The following is a 15,820-nucleotide window of genomic DNA, read 5'->3' as shown; positions in this document are numbered from 1 at the left end:
TTAAAATAATAAATATCTATAAATCTTTTTTATATTGTCTTATGTCTTACAAATTATGTGTGCATAAATGTCTATATATATATATATTGTACAATTATGCACGATTTATAATTAATAAAAATATACAAAATGTATAAGATATGTATAAATGTTAATATATATTATCTATAAATATAAATAATTGTAAAAACTTATTAGCATTTAGTGAAAAATGTGTACATAGCACATTTGTTTTTTTTAAATCAATAAAATAAAATTACAAAGTAAATTATGTAGGATTATAATGTCACACTATTATTATATAATATCTTTAAATTATATTTTATATAAATTCTCTCCCTCTCTCTTTCCTCTTTCTTAATTTTGTGTATAATTACGAATTGATCATTTTTCAAATACGATATATAAGGATTTACTTATGCAATTAATTAAAAAAGAAAAAATATGATAAAAATAGATATTATATTATGATACTTATATTATTTCTTATATATATTATATATTATATGTATAAATTCTATTTATAATATACTAAAAAAAAAATATTATTACATAAAGGAAATATTTTGTTCCATGTGAAAATAATAGTTACAAATTCTATACTTAGTTTGATTGTTTAATACATATACATATATACAGATATATTTTCAACTTAAGATACATTTTGTTTATGAAAAAATAATTTTTATCAATTTATTTTGAACGATTTTATGAACAAAAAAATTAATTATTTTAATTCAGTGTCATACAAATTTACAAATTCATCACATATGTTTTAAAATTTAAAAGTTCATCGAAAAGTAACAAAAAATGTCTTCTATGAAAGAAGTTAATATATTTCTGTATGTTCTATTAAAAATTTATATAAAATATTGCACTGATGATACATTTGAAAAAAAAAGTATCTAGATGTTATTATTTCATGTTAAAAGAAAAAGATTGTCATGGATAAAAGGTATAAAAAGGGCATTACTTTAAATTATTTTCATATAAACTAATTTTCGGATGAAAAATAAGCAAATATAATTATGTATTTCATTATTTACACACACGCACACATGCATACGTACTATTGCATTTTCTCATAATTTTTTTCATAATTTCATATAGTATCAATGTTTGCTTGCATGGCAAGTACCTCTATTAGGGTATCACGTCTCACAAAGTCTTCTTATTAATTATCAACAATTAACACCGTTACAAAGATTAGACTCCACGCAACGTGATTTTGTATCAATTATCGAATGATGCTTTTTTATACCTATATAATAGATACATATTTTTCATTTTCACATCTCATACATTTTTAACATTTCTTGTGGAAATAGGAAATGGAATTGCACTCTAGAATAAACATCACAAAAATATTAAAGTTAAATGATAAATTCTTGCTATTTTTAATAGAAAGAATTTTTATGAAATTTATATAATATAATAAAAAATCATAATATTTGAATGAATTTTATGTACCCATATGTACGTACCTATTTGTATATCTTCTTTAGATGAAATAAATTGCTTATAACAAATGATGAATAATATTGAAGTATGTATACAATATCTTTCACGATATAATAAATTAATACAGCAATATTTAAAATCGCACATATTCTACATTTTTTAATAACTGCTGAATTAAGCTGATTTTTTAACTTTCTTTTTCAAATATTTATCAATTCGTCTATTTAAATGCTCAAAAATATTAATTGTAACGTTTCTTCGATTTGATTATTATATTTTTTATATCGTGGGAGCTATTATAATAGAATTAACAGAAATCAATATTTTGATGTTATTATATTGTTTCTGTTATATAAAATATAATTGATAAATTATATGTCAAATATTTTGTTTAAAAAACCGATTTTTATAGAAAAGAATTAAAATTAAATTTTTTTTTCCGATTCTAGAATATTATTTAAGAATTATATAGGATGTGTAGATAATGTTTGTAATGATACAGTTGGAGTTGTGGGTGTTGTTAAAACAGGAATTGGAGTAGAAGGCATTTGCTGATGTGTTTGTCTTGGTGGTGATAAAAGTTCTTGTCTATCTCGTTCTCTTTCTCTTCCTGGACGCCATGCTTCTAATAATGCTTCAACTCTTTCTTCAGTAGGTCCCCAACGAGCACTACCAGCTGCATTTTGTAACCATACAACTAATGTTCCATGTGCTGCTCTAATATTGACTTCACCTCTATAATAAAAAATGATATTCTATATATATATATATATATATATATATATTTTTTTTTTATTTTGAAAGATATTCAAATTAAAATATTGTAATTTACTTTGGTAATATGTGCTGGAATCCATGTCTATATTCATGTTCCATTGCAGGTACAACTACTTGTTTACGCTTAAAATGGCTACTTTCTAATTTAATAAGAGCATTAGGTGCTGGATCTCGCCATTCTGGTAAGAATACTACGAAAGATAAAGGTTCAGTAGAATCAGCCAAAAGACGTTCAAAATGATTGACCATAGCTTCCATAAGTTCTTCACAATATGGTGGATTAGCTTGAAATGAACCGCTTACAGGTCTAAAGTCTAAAAAAGCTCCTCTTGATCCGAAATAAGAATCTGTATCAGCAAATGCTGAACAATATTGTCTAAAGTAACAATTTAATGGAGATGCAAAACATTCAAATGTTACACCAAATGATCGTTGAAGACATTCAAAAACTGTGACAGGGAGAGCCATTTGTGTTGCTTGTCCTTCATTAATTCCAAGATATGTTTGATAACGTTTTAACATACACCAAACACGAGGTAAAAACATTTCAAATTTCTTATCATCAAAACAATTGTATCTATACAGATGTTCTAATTTAGCAAGATGTATATTATTAATACACACAGTATCACCATGAAAACGCAACATTGTCTGTTCACGTTCAGGAAGATAATCCACTTGTGGAAGTCGAGGAGTAGGAAGAGAAAATTGCACAGGATAACACCAAACTTTTCTTTGTGCACTAGCTGGTCCCCCTAATGGTATAACATTTCCTAAACCATTATCCTTTAATATTTGATTATTTTTATCTTTAACTTTTTTTGCATATTCTGTTGATAAATGATAAATTTTTAGACAGATACCCTCGACACTAGCTTTTACAGTCTCAGTAAGATGTGGTTGACATTGTCGTTTCAAGTGTGCAAGACGATCTTGGAAATCATCAAATGTAGCACCAACTGTTCGTCTCAACCACTGAAATGTATCTTCTGCATTCCATTTTACAACTTTTCTACTTTCTGATGAAGCTGCTCTTGATTCTATCATTTTTTTTGCAGCTTCCGCATATCGTGATAATTGTTTTCTTGCATCACCAGTGAATTTTGGCCGGACTAATTTAATAGGGATGTCATTCATAATTTCACGATACATAGACATAGAAATTTCAGGGAAACACTGACTTGGTAAAAGAGGATCTGAACCACAGTCTATAACTTTTCTTTCCATTAACCATCTGTTAAAGGAATCTTTTGGAGCATCTATAGATTCACGAGTATGACACAATTCTTGATAACATTGTCTCAGTTTTGCAAGTAAACCACAACGTAATGCTTCTGCTTCAGGATGAACATGAGGTAAATTTGAAGGAGCCCTTTCATATATTATAACATTTGTTGGAATTTCCAAATCCCATGGTCCTCTATTGTTAAAAAAAAATTATAATGTATATTAAAAATATTTTTAATATAATACAAATAATAATAAATTAAGATAATTTAACATACGCTAATACAAATTTTTTTGTAGCGGGAACAACACTATCTTCAGAAGCTCGGCGTTTAAGTGTTCCTCCTGAAGGAATAGTTCCATTTCCAGAAGTAGGTGGCACACCACAAATGCCAAGTGGATCCGTAATTGGATCAAACTTAAATATAGATAAAATTGACACTTATAAGTTTATATTTTTATTAATCTATAATCAAATTTTATACCTTAGTACCTGAGGTTTCAGAGGTGGTATTACCCATAAAGATTCTCCAGTTAATTTATTCCAAAAATATGGACGATTTTCTCGTTTACTCCAAAATTTTTTCCATCCTTGTTGTTGAAGTTCAGGTGAAAGTTCAGATTCTGGAAATGTTCCTGGTGGTGTACCCTATAATTGAATAATAAACTATGAAATATGAAAATTATGGAAAAAAATACTTTATTATATATATGTTTATATATTGTATATTTGTTTATTTACTTGATTATTTTAAATTATGTTTCAAGTATTCAAGTATTTAATTGATTCAGTCAAAAAATTTATGGAACATAAATATATGCTAGATTTATACAATATATTAATAATGTATTCTTTAATCTATATTTTTTTCTATATCTATATCTATTCTATATTTATTCTTTAATCTGATATAATGTATTTTTTAATTTATATGTATCTAAATCTAAGTTAATTTTTATTTAATTTTATATTTTTTTATATAATTATTGATAATTTAATTATTTAATTTTCTACAATATCCTAATATATAGAAAATGAAATATTATCCATATTAAATAAAAAATAAATATTGACTAATAAGTTAATATAAACTTTAATATGCATTAATACCTGTGTCATTAGACCCGATTGTTGTATATGACCAAGCTGTGAACAATGGTCAGGTATACTTTGTGTTGAACTTAATATAGGTGTCTGTAATTTTACAGGAGTAGGAACTATAACTTGTGCAACTGTTGGAGTTGTATCTTGTTGTAATGTTGGATGATGATGATGCATTGTAGATAATGAAGATGCAGGTTGGCCAGATAAAGTTTCCCAAGTAGAAGTATTTGATATATCTTGTTTTCCTCCACTTACTTCATTCATTGTACTATGTACGCTTTGTTGAGTACTTCATCACATATAACATATATCATATGACACAATTATATTTTTTGATAAATATTTTATTATATATTTCATAATATTTTATAATATATTTCAAATATTTAATAATATTCATATACTTTTTATTTATATAATATTTTATTTTAATATTTTTCAATAAAAATATTATTTAATATTTCTTGTATTTTATTTTTTAATGTAAAGTATATTTTTACTTTATAAAATAAAAAATAATATAATTATAAATTTATTTATATATTTAATATTTACAAATTACTTAAATATAAATATAAAAAATGAAACTCGACATTTTAAAAAACTAGAACTTAAACTGTAGTAGAAAGAATTTTTATATCTTCTAAAAAAATTATTTTTTTTTTAGTATATTATAAATTATAATAAAATGAATTAAATTTCAATTTTCTTTACTTATCTTTAGTAAATTTACTTATATAAAAACATACAAATTATATGACAACATTTCGTAATTCAATGTTTGTTTACATGCCACCAAACCGTTTGATAAATTCATAATTTTTTACAATATAAAATTATGCAAATTTACAAAAAACATATAATTGTTAATATAAAACTTACTAGTGATAATAACGTTTCCAATTTATAGAAAATGTACAACAAAACTTAGAATTCATTCATGATTTGTGAGATTTGACGCAACGACCTCCACCCGTGAGATACCATTTGCTTGAACTGAAATTCTAACGATAGCAAAGTTAAAGCTTTCTTCACAATGAGAAAGGAATCCATATTAAAGGAAGAATATTCTACATTAACCGAAATATTAAAATAATATTAATTTATAAAAAATATTTGAACAATAATTGTGTTTTTATTTATATTTATATATATATAAATAAAATATACATATTTTATCGTTTAAATTAATTAAATGATATTTTATTATTTTTATGTTTTATTTTTTAGAAAATAATTTTGGAATGTACATGAGTTTTAAAAAAATGTTAAAATATTAAGAAAAATGATAAAAATATTATAATCGAATTATGAAAATTATGAAATGAAAAAATAAATAAATTTTATTTTTTAATTTAAATTAGAAAAAAGTTAAAAATAATAATATTATTATTCATTATTATTATTTTATAATAATATATACTTTATATTTTTTATGCAATTATAGAATTAATATTTATATTGTCCTTTCTATTATTTTTTTATCTACGGATTGCGCGGCCAAATCAAAGCAATATGGCGGCTTGACATAATAACTTTTAATACGGAATATATTATTTTGATTATAACGAAATAATCATTACAGAATCCAATTAAATTTCGATTTATATGAAAGTATATGAGAAAGTATTTTGTGCTATATAAATTTGACTATAACATATTTGCGAACCAAATAAAAATAGAGATTTTTTTAGTTTAAAACTGGATGTGCTTCCAAGATTTATTTTATTAATGGATACAAAGATATCCTTAATTAATAAGTTAAATTAGTAATGTTATGTAGTAAATTTTAGTATCAACTATCATCTTTCTATGAAGAATTATGTCGTCTACACAAAGCAAAATGAGAGGTATACAAATAGTATAATTCAAAATAACCTTGTATTTATATATTTTTGACTTTTTTCTATCATTTTCTAAAGTATATATAAATTATTTTTACTTACTCATAATTATTATATATAATACAAATTTCAATCAAATTTGAAATATTATAATTTTTTAAATATAGGTCCTGGAAGACCACCAAAATCAAAAAACTCTTGTACATGGTGTGGAGAAACTAAACAACCTTTAAAATATGTTTTACCAACACAACATGGAAAAAAAGAATTCTGTTCAGAAACTTGTTTATCTGAATTTCGTAAAGCTTATGTACGAGGAGCTTGCGTTCAATGTGACAATGTTATTAGAGGTACACCAGTGAGATTAGAACAAAAAGATGGACCTACAAAGGATTTTTGTTCTTCATTTTGTTTAAATAAACATCAAAAAAAAGAAGGACAAACAGATATGAAGAAAAGTTGGTAGTTTATAAAAATTTAAAAAAATTAATTAAATTTAAAAAATATTAATGAGTTTTATATATATATTTATTAATGACTATCTTATTTTAATAGCTAATAGGGACCAATCATCACCTGCACCATCTCTTACACCATCAGGATTAATAAGTGGAAATAATATTCCATCTACAACTCAGTCATTTACAAATACAAATCATACAAATATATCTCATTCTCCATCAACTTCTACTGGTCCATTTCAATATGAAACTTATCAAACTTTTGATTGGGATCTTTACTTAAAAGAAACAAACAGTCAAGCTGCACCTATTGAATGTTTTAAACAGGTATTTGAATTATAAATATAAAAATTCAATTTCATAATAATTTTTTCATTAAGAAGAAAGTAAAATATAATGATATTAAAATTATATTTTAGCATGAAATTCCACCAACTAATGAATTTAAAATGGGAATGAAGTTAGAAGCTCTTGATCCTCGTAATTTAACATCAACATGTATTGCAACTGTTGTTGGAGTTCTTGGTCCTCGTCTTAGATTAAGGTTGGATGGTTCAGATAATAAAAATGATTTTTGGCGTTTAGTTGACAGTAATGAAATTCATCCAATTGGTCATTGTGAAAAATCGGGTGGTATGTTGCAACCACCACTGGGCTTCCGAATGAATGCTTCCAGTTGGCCAATGTTTCTTTTGAAAACATTGAATGGTGCAGAAATGGCACCTGCAAAAGTATTTAAACGTGAACCAAAAACACCACGTTGTAATATGTTTGAAGTTGGACATAAACTGGAAGCTATAGATAAAAAAAATCCACAACTTATATGCACAGCAACTGTTGGTGCAGTTAAAGATGATATGATTCATATTACATTTGATGGCTGGAGAGGAGCATTTGATTATTGGTGTCGTTTTGACTCTAGAGATATTTTTCCTGCTGGTTGGTGTTTTAAAAGTGGTCATCCATTGCAGCCACCTAGACAGAAATGTAAGAATTATAACCTTGCTTTAAATTATCTTATTAAAAAAATATATATTTTTTATTAAGTAATATACATAAATATTTGTAGCAACAGGGCCTAATAGATTTAAATCAAGAACAAGTAATGTCTTACCAGTAATGGCAGTATCTGGTGGAGGTACTAATGGAGAACCAGCTGTTGCTTTAGTGAGTCCAGCAGGTTCAAGTGCTCCACCACAACCAGCTACAGAACCTGACACTAGTACAGCTAATACCAAACCACATTCTTTAGGGAATGGTATGTCTTATTTCAATTAAATATCTTAGTGTATGTTATTTTTTTACATTTAATATTTTTATTATATTACAGTTACAATTTATGTAAATCATAATTGCACATGTGGTCCCTATTTTGATCCTCGTAAAGTAAAGGCAATGCCAGCACAATTTGGTACTGGCCCTATTTTAAATGTTACAAGAGATATATTTCAAGCTTTTTTAATGGCAGCAATGAGTCCAAGACAAATGTTGAGTTTATTAAAACGTGGTGAAGGAGAAACTATAAGTTTAATTTTAGAAAGCAAACCTACTTCCGTTAGATTACCTATATTTATGGAAGAAGAGGATTTTTACACATACATTAGGCGACAACTTGAAGATCTTTGTGCATGTGAACATATGTTATTTAGAAGGAAAGAGCCTTGCAACAAATGTCCAAATAGTCAACAACCACAATCTACTAATAGTGAAGAAGTTAATACTGCTACTACAACAAATAATAGTACTATTACTGCAGAAAAAAGAAGATGGTCTCAAAGTCAACAAAATCTGTCATCAACTACTCAGCAACAAACACAACAAAATTCTGTACAAAGTATAAACAATTCATCATTGTCATCACCAACAGCTGCGAAACAACAACGAAAATCTGTTCCAGGTTAGTTTTATTTTTTTAAATGTTATTGATAAATAATTCATTGAAGATACATTATTATTATAATTAGAGCTTGAAGCTGCAACATCTACTACTCAATCTGAAAGTTCTATGAATCGCACACCTTCTACTGAACCAGCAGAATGGACTATTGAAGATGTAATTCATTACATCGGTGTTACTGATCCTGCATTAGGACAGCATGCAGATTTATTCAGGAAACATGTAAGAAACATGCACTTTATGTTATTTTTTAATAATGTTTATTAAATTGAGTAATAAATTCATTCACATTTTTTTAAAATTATATTGAATATTATATTATATATTATATATATTATACGAATTTTAATTAATTATATAATTTTATTTTTTTTCTTTATTTTTCTAAATAATTATAAAAGTTTTCGTCTTTTTATAAAAAATTTAAACAAAATTTAAAAAAATATCTTTAATTAATTTCATCTATAGTATTTAATAATTATTTGCAAAGATAATTTTTCTATTTGGTGTATAATAATATTTTTTTTCTCTAAACATTAGTAAATAAATAATAATAATGAATAATAATAGCATAAATAATAAATAAGTTAATGTTTTTATTTTAATGTTGCCATTATAAGATTCAATTATCATTATTATCATAATTCAATTATTCATTATTCAATTATAAGTAATAATTATTTTCTGCTTACTTGTATGATCAAAATTAATAATAAAGTATGTATTTTACATATGTGCACTAATTTTTTCAAAAATATAACAATTATTCAATACAAACCAATATATAAAGGTTGATTTTTAAATCTATTTTTTTAAAATATTTTTTTCTTTTTTTATTTAAAAATATACTTTTGTATTTTATTTTATTCTAAAAGAAGATAAAATAGTACATTCTGATTAATTTGAATAAAAATAATTTGTATGAAAAAAACAATAAATGATATTTATATTAGATATTGAAAAAAATTCTTAATATATTTTATCATTTTTAAAATTTTTTAAACTTTTTTAAAATAATATTTAATATAAATATTTTTTTTATTTTTTTTTAAATTAAGAATATTGATTTTTAAAATTAATATTTTATAAATAAAATTTTAAATACCTTTTCACAATTTTTTTTGTATGTTTATTTATTAGCATAAGTAATATCATGATAATATTTTTTGAAATATAAATATTTTTTAGCGAAAGAATTTATTACTCATTTTAACATAGTGAAACTCTTATTTCCATTGAAAAGAATTTTAAAATGCAAATAATTAATAATTGAATAACAATAAATAATTACGAATATTATTTATTAATTTAAAAGAAACAATTTATAATACATAAGTTATTAGTATCACTAATCTTTTTCTTCTAAAATCATTATTGTATACTATAATGTTTTATAGAATTAAATAAAAATTTAAGAATTTTTATCATATTATTAATTTTTGTGAATTATAATTAATTGCAAATATAGATTTTCTCTGCATAATAAGAAAAATTATATTTTATATTAATTACTAATGGAATAAAATAATTTTCAGGAAATCGATGGAAAAGCTTTGTTACTTTTAAATTCTGATATGATGATGAAGTATATGGGATTAAAACTTGGACCAGCACTTAAAATATGCAATTTGGTAAATCGTATTAAAGGCAGGAGGCATATACTTCTGTGACTTTATCAATCTATGTACAGTGAGTTAAATTGACATATTACTTAAACAGGCTGGTCAAGTTTGTTTTCATTATTGAGAACAAAATAATATATAAGTTGTTAAAATAATGTGAATATATTGAGTATAATTTTTCAAAACCTATTCATTTATTAATCTATATAGATTTTAAGTAGAAGAAAATCAAAGTTTAATTTTATTTTAGTATTTAAATATTTTTTCCTTTAGAATAATATAAAATTACGTTAATTATATAAATGTAAAATCTTTTTGATAATGAACAAAATTAAAATCTGTAGAAGAATCCTACAATTTAATTAGTCTTCAATGCTAAAAATATTAAATTAAAAAAAATTACTTTTCGCAATATGTTTGCCTTTTCAAACTTTATTGTAATTTTTATATATTCTTCTAAAATGATAACTTTTATTATTTAAAAAATTCCAATCCTTTCTCTAATGATGATACTTTTGACACAAAAATAGCGTAAAGTATAATAATAACAATATTTTTATTCATTACATTTCTAAATGCACTTTAATATATTAGATATGAGCATAATTATAAAAATAAATAATTATTTTTTAAATTTTATTTTTATTTTTTAATAATAAAATATACTTTTATATTTTACGCATATTTGTCAAAAGTAATATAAATCATAAGAAATGTGTGTACAAAGTGTAATTATTTTCTGTTTCATAATACGTATTTAAGAATTATTATTTTTATATGTAATTACTTTATCTATTTTACATTACTGTATTGTTAAAATAAATAATAAGGTATCATTTTATACATAAAAAGGCAACATGTTCTATTTTATGTTTATTATAAGCAGAAAAATTTAGATTATTGTTTATGTTAAACTATGTATTATGTAATTACATTTTCTTATTATTTTTTTTCCTTTTTTTAAATATATATTTATATAAATATTAATAGTAATATAATATTTATATAAATATTTTATATATATATATAATAAAATTATATTAATTACATGAATATATATATAATATATATTATATATATATATATCCATGGAAATATAACACGCACGCACACACATATACATGTGTGTAATAAAACACATCTTTATCAAATCTTAAATAAATCTAATTTTGAATATGTAATTCAAATAAAGTTGAATTGCTGTATAACATGTGTTTTAGAACATACACTTTTATATTTTATATATATAAATGTTTATATTTTTTATAAACTTCAACTTTCACATAAAAAAAAATTTCTAAATGTTACATAATATATTTATTAACATAATTTCATAAAAAATGTTTTTTATAAGTGGAAAGTAAATTTTTTTAAAAGTGAAATGTAATTCATAGACGGGGGCATTAAAAATAACTTATACACTTTTTTATAATTATTTTTATAATACAGTATTATATATTTGTTTATTTTCATTTATTATACATATCTTTTAAACTTCTCGTAGTAATATATGCGAATTATGTTTATTGCATAATATTAATATAAGTACAATTTCATTTTGATATGTATATAGTAAATTTGAATATGTGCAAAATTATCTCTGTGATATATTGCATAATTATAATATTAAATTAGTTATTATATGAATATGTAAAAAAATAAAAAGTAAAATATTCATAAAATTTTAAAATACAACATATTAAAAAATCTATATTATATAATTTTCTTATACGTAAATATGAAGTATGTATATATATATAAATAATATATTTAAAATAGCGATATCAAAATATATTTTCTATTAAATTAATTTTTGATTTAATTTGATATATAAAAATAATGTTAGTAATATTAAAATGGCTATGACAAATATTGAGATCTATTGTAAAGTAATATAACAATTAATTATCAAATTATATATTTTTTAAGTAATTAATCAAATTAAGTTTGATAAATGAAATTAGAGCAAACAAATTTAAGCATTATTTTCAGTAAAATTTCACAACTAACTTTTTTATAATTGCAATTATAATATGCAATTGAATAACATGCAAATGTAATGATTTTAATAATACTATTAAAATTTAATATTGCTATTTTATATCTTTTTTATATCATTCTTTTTTAAAATTATAATAATTTAAAAACAATATTTTATAACAAAATATCAGATATTTTAAATATTATAAAAAAAATTATATAATGAATTATTTAATTAAAAATAATTATATTTATCTTTTCATCTATTTTTCTTTGAAATTATTTATTTTTGAATAATATTTGCATATAATAAACTTAATAACTTCTTGTCAATAATATGAGAGAATAAAATTATATTAAAGGAAGTATTTTTCTTTTATTTAAAATTTATTTTTTTTTATTTATAATATTTAATAAGTCTTAAAAATTATTAATTTTACTAACCATTAAAAAATTAGATTTTTTAATATTTTACTTTTAGTTTAAACAATTTATTTAGAAGAGTTTTAGATTTATTTTATCAATAATTTTATTGTTTATTTTTGTGTAATTGTATATACAGTATTCTAAAAACTGTTATTGATATTAATACATTTTAATTTATTTATAAATTTTTAAAATAAAGAAAAAATATATAAAATATAAAAAATAAAAGCGTTTAATTTAATTAAGCCACAACAATCTGTTAATAAAATTAATTATATTTTGTTTTATAGTAAATTAAATAAACAAAATAATTATTAATATTAATATTAAAGTTTTATTTTATTTGAGAAATAAGAAAAGAAAAATTTTAAAAATGTTTAAAACATTTTTTTTAGTTTTTTAATAATAAATAAAATTTTATATTGTAAAAATATTATTAGATATTAATAGATATATATAAATGTATGATATGATTATTTTGTATATTAAAATTATCTTTATTTATTTAATCACTGCAAATTCTTATTCCATTAACAATTTTTACATAAACAAAAATTTATAAATAATAAAGAATAAATTTTTAAGAATTTAAATTATATAAATTGTTGTAAATTTTTAATTTTCATCTGAATCATCAGAATTTGAATCATTAGGTCCTTTAATAGTTTTAGGTTTTGAAATATGAGATAACCATGATTTTTTATTATCTTCTGAAGAAATGTTCTCTTCAAAAGTAATTGCACCAGAAAGTGAAATTCTATATTCTAACATTTCAGTTGAAAAATCATCACGATTTCCTAAATCAGTAAATCCCACAATATAATCTTTAGTTTTACCATTAACAATAAGAGCAATTGTAGGAATAATTTTGATCCTTAAGCGTTCTGAAAATATTCAGTTTGAATTATTATTAAATATTTTGAAATTTAAAGAATTTCAAGAGAAAAAAAGAAGATAGTTAAAACTTACCAGTTAAAAATGGACATTGCATTACATTCAACTTGCAAAACTTTGCTTCTATATGTTTTTTTGCAAGAATTTTAAAGTGATAATCTACTATTTTGCATCTTGGTGAATCATCTTTATAAAATAAACAGACAATGTTTTCCGATTTTTTTGATATTTCAAAAAATTCTTTTTCATCATATAATTCTGAATATTCTCCATGACCCTAAAATATGTATACATCATGTGTCCTATCAATAATATTAATAATAATATTCAGTTTACATTATAAATAAAATTAGATCACACAAACAGTGATTTGAACATATGATAAAATTATAAAATTTATAAATTATACTTTACCAATGATAGCCAATTTTGTTTTTGTTGTTGAAGTAATTTTAATTTCTTAAAACGTTGTTCACGCAATTTTTCAAAATCGCTAATATCCAAATTATCTAATTTTTCTATCTCAGCGTCTAATTGTTTCTCAACACAATGAGTCGCTTCTATTATTTTTTTTTGTAAAATAGTTTCCATTTTTGACTTAGTGTAAAATTCAAAAAGAGTTATAGGTTATATAAATTTAATATGTAATTTTATAATATGAAAAAAGATGAATAACTTGCATATGTTTGCATATGTATCAATATGTAGTAGTTAAGATATATATATATATATATATATATATATATATGTATATGTATTAAATTATTTTCATTGTATATTTTATATATTAAATTAATATATTATGGTTTACAAATAACGAATAATATATCCGTATTTTATATTTGCAATTTTTAGTTTTAAAAAATAAATTTATTCTTATAAATAAGACTTCATTTTAAACATTTTCTTATATTTATACAAAACATATATAAAAGAAAATATATCTATTTCTATTTTTATTTTTATTTTTATTTTTATTCTTATTCTTATAATTTTTTATATTGTTCTAATAATTTAATCAATTATATTTAAAGATATATGTTCATTTAAGGGAAATTTGCATTATATAAATTATGGTTGAACTTTGGAAAAAGGCGCCAAATTCAAATTATATCAATGTTTACATATATAATTAATACTATAATATATAATTATTTATTTAATAAAAAATGTATAAATTTTTATAAATTTTTATAAATTATAAATATAAATATAAATTTTTTTATATAAACAATACTCTTTGCATTCAATTATTTTATAAGTTAAACTGAATTATAAACTTGTACTGAATTAAAATTAAATTTCAATTCTTGATTGTTATAAGATTAATATTAATTGTGCTAATGTTAAGTAGCATATTATTTAATTTGTTGTTGTTTAAATTGTACTTAGATAATTAATATAATTTGAATTCTTTATTCAAAAAACATCAATTTGAATAATTTGGTATTATGATTATTATACTTAACAAACAATTTGGTTATAAGATAATATTAAATTGACAATAAATTTCTACAAAATTATATATTGACTATCTATTTACATTGACATTATTATTTACATTACATTGACATTATTAATTTATCAAACTTTATATATAAAGTTCTTTTTGATGAAATGACATCATATTATTTTTATTTTCAGTTATCAATATCAATATCATATCTAATTGTCATAATCAATATCTAAGTAACATAATCTTTATTTTTATTTATAATATGTCTACAATTTATAATATGATAACATAGATAGTTTACTATTTATATTAATTTTTTCCTCAATTTTTTTAAAAATGACAATTTTGCTTATAGCTTTAAATTTTACATTAATTTGCATTAAAAATAGAATTTAATATGTAAGTGAAAAAAAAAATTAGACAAAAAACATTAATATTAGTGAGATATATAATAATAATGATTAATTAAAAAATGAAAAATAATTTATATATATCATGAGTATATATAAATTATTATATAAATATATTATTGTATAAATTCATAAAGTTATAAAAAATATGGTTGCAATATACTATAGCCAACATTTAAGATGTAGAAGATATATTTCAAAAATATTTTTATTGTAAAGATTTGATATGTTTTTAATATAAATTTGACATAAGCCTTGAT

The 15,820-nt window shown here is 21.4% G+C and overlaps 3 protein-coding genes and 1 long non-coding RNA gene across 6 annotated transcripts; 2 read left to right on the top strand and 2 right to left on the bottom strand.

The window, feature by feature from the left end:
* Positions 1-598: 598 nt before the first annotated feature.
* On the bottom strand, positions 599-5,589 carry LOC108000055 (mRNA (2'-O-methyladenosine-N(6)-)-methyltransferase). 2 transcript variants are annotated; one of them, XM_017060203.3, is made up of 6 exons: positions 5,453-5,589; positions 4,577-4,859; positions 3,959-4,114; positions 3,744-3,883; positions 2,294-3,658; positions 599-2,196 (listed from the first exon to the last, which is right to left on the bottom strand). In XM_017060203.3, exons 1-6 carry the CDS (start codon positions 5,506-5,508, stop codon positions 1,926-1,928), a joined length of 2,271 nt encoding a protein of 756 aa, XP_016915692.1. In that variant the 5' UTR covers positions 5,509-5,589; the 3' UTR covers positions 599-1,925. The 2 variants fall into 2 exon arrangements, with proteins under 2 accessions (XP_016915692.1, XP_016915693.1); XM_017060204.3 differs by having other exon boundaries at positions 2,078-2,216; positions 5,453-5,561.
* LOC133666509 (uncharacterized) lies at positions 3,453-4,147 on the top strand. The gene is made up of 2 exons (XR_009830724.1): positions 3,453-3,593; positions 3,766-4,147. It is a non-coding gene; the product is annotated as an uncharacterized LOC133666509 (long non-coding RNA).
* A 469-nt stretch (positions 5,590-6,058) lies between the features above and the next one.
* Positions 6,059-10,579, top strand: LOC108000054 (polycomb protein Scm). Of its 2 annotated transcripts, none has more exons than XM_017060202.2 (8): positions 6,059-6,420; positions 6,582-6,872; positions 6,970-7,202; positions 7,295-7,862; positions 7,951-8,133; positions 8,206-8,772; positions 8,840-8,994; positions 10,308-10,579. In XM_017060202.2, the coding sequence occupies exons 1-8, from the start codon at positions 6,393-6,395 to the stop codon at positions 10,440-10,442; spliced, it is 2,160 nt and encodes a 719-aa protein (XP_016915691.1). In that variant the 5' UTR covers positions 6,059-6,392; the 3' UTR covers positions 10,443-10,579. The 2 variants fall into 2 exon arrangements, with proteins under 2 accessions (XP_016915691.1, XP_016915690.1); XM_017060201.2 differs by having other exon boundaries at positions 7,945-8,133.
* A 2,697-nt stretch (positions 10,580-13,276) lies between these two features.
* LOC107999971 (thioredoxin domain-containing protein 9) lies at positions 13,277-14,705 on the bottom strand. Its single transcript, XM_017060048.3, has 3 exons — positions 14,109-14,705; positions 13,770-13,971; positions 13,277-13,684 (listed from the first exon to the last, which is right to left on the bottom strand). Exons 1-3 carry the CDS (start codon positions 14,283-14,285, stop codon positions 13,416-13,418), a joined length of 648 nt encoding a protein of 215 aa, XP_016915537.1. The 5' UTR covers positions 14,286-14,705; the 3' UTR covers positions 13,277-13,415.
* Between the last annotated feature and the right edge of the window lie 1,115 nt (positions 14,706-15,820).

The sequence above is a fragment of the Apis cerana genome, linkage group LG8, assembly GCF_029169275.1.
Source record: "Apis cerana isolate GH-2021 linkage group LG8, AcerK_1.0, whole genome shotgun sequence".
NCBI classification, from domain to species: Eukaryota; Metazoa; Arthropoda; class Insecta; order Hymenoptera; family Apidae; genus Apis; species Apis cerana.
This window is presented reverse-complemented; position numbering and strand designations above follow the sequence as displayed.

Coding starts and splice junctions, on each gene's coding strand:
- LOC108000054 (XM_017060201.2), top strand. CDS start 6,393: ATGTCGTCTACACAAAGCAAAATGAGAG. Junction 8,134..8,205: donor ACCACATTCTTTAGGGAATG/GTATGTCTTATT, acceptor ATTATATTACAG/TTACAATTTATGTAAATCAT. Junction 8,995..10,307: donor CAGATTTATTCAGGAAACAT/GTAAGAAACATG, acceptor AATAATTTTCAG/GAAATCGATGGAAAAGCTTT.
- LOC107999971 (XM_017060048.3), bottom strand. CDS start 14,285: ATGGAAACTATTTTACAAAAAAAAATAATAGAAGCGACTCATTGTGTT. Junction 13,972..14,108: donor AACAAAATTGGCTATCATTG/GTAAAGTATAAT, acceptor TACATATTTTAG/GGTCATGGAGAATATTCAGA. Junction 13,685..13,769: donor GCAATGTCCATTTTTAACTG/GTAAGTTTTAAC, acceptor GAATATTTTCAG/AACGCTTAAGGATCAAAATT.
- LOC108000055 (XM_017060203.3), bottom strand. CDS start 5,508: ATGAATTCTAAGTTTTGTTGTACATTTTCTATAAATTGGAAACGTTAT. Junction 4,860..5,452: donor TGGAAACGTTATTATCACTA/GTAAGTTTTATA, acceptor TATGTGATGAAG/TACTCAACAAAGCGTACATA. Junction 3,659..3,743: donor ACAAAAAAATTTGTATTAGC/GTATGTTAAATT, acceptor TTTTAACAATAG/AGGACCATGGGATTTGGAAA.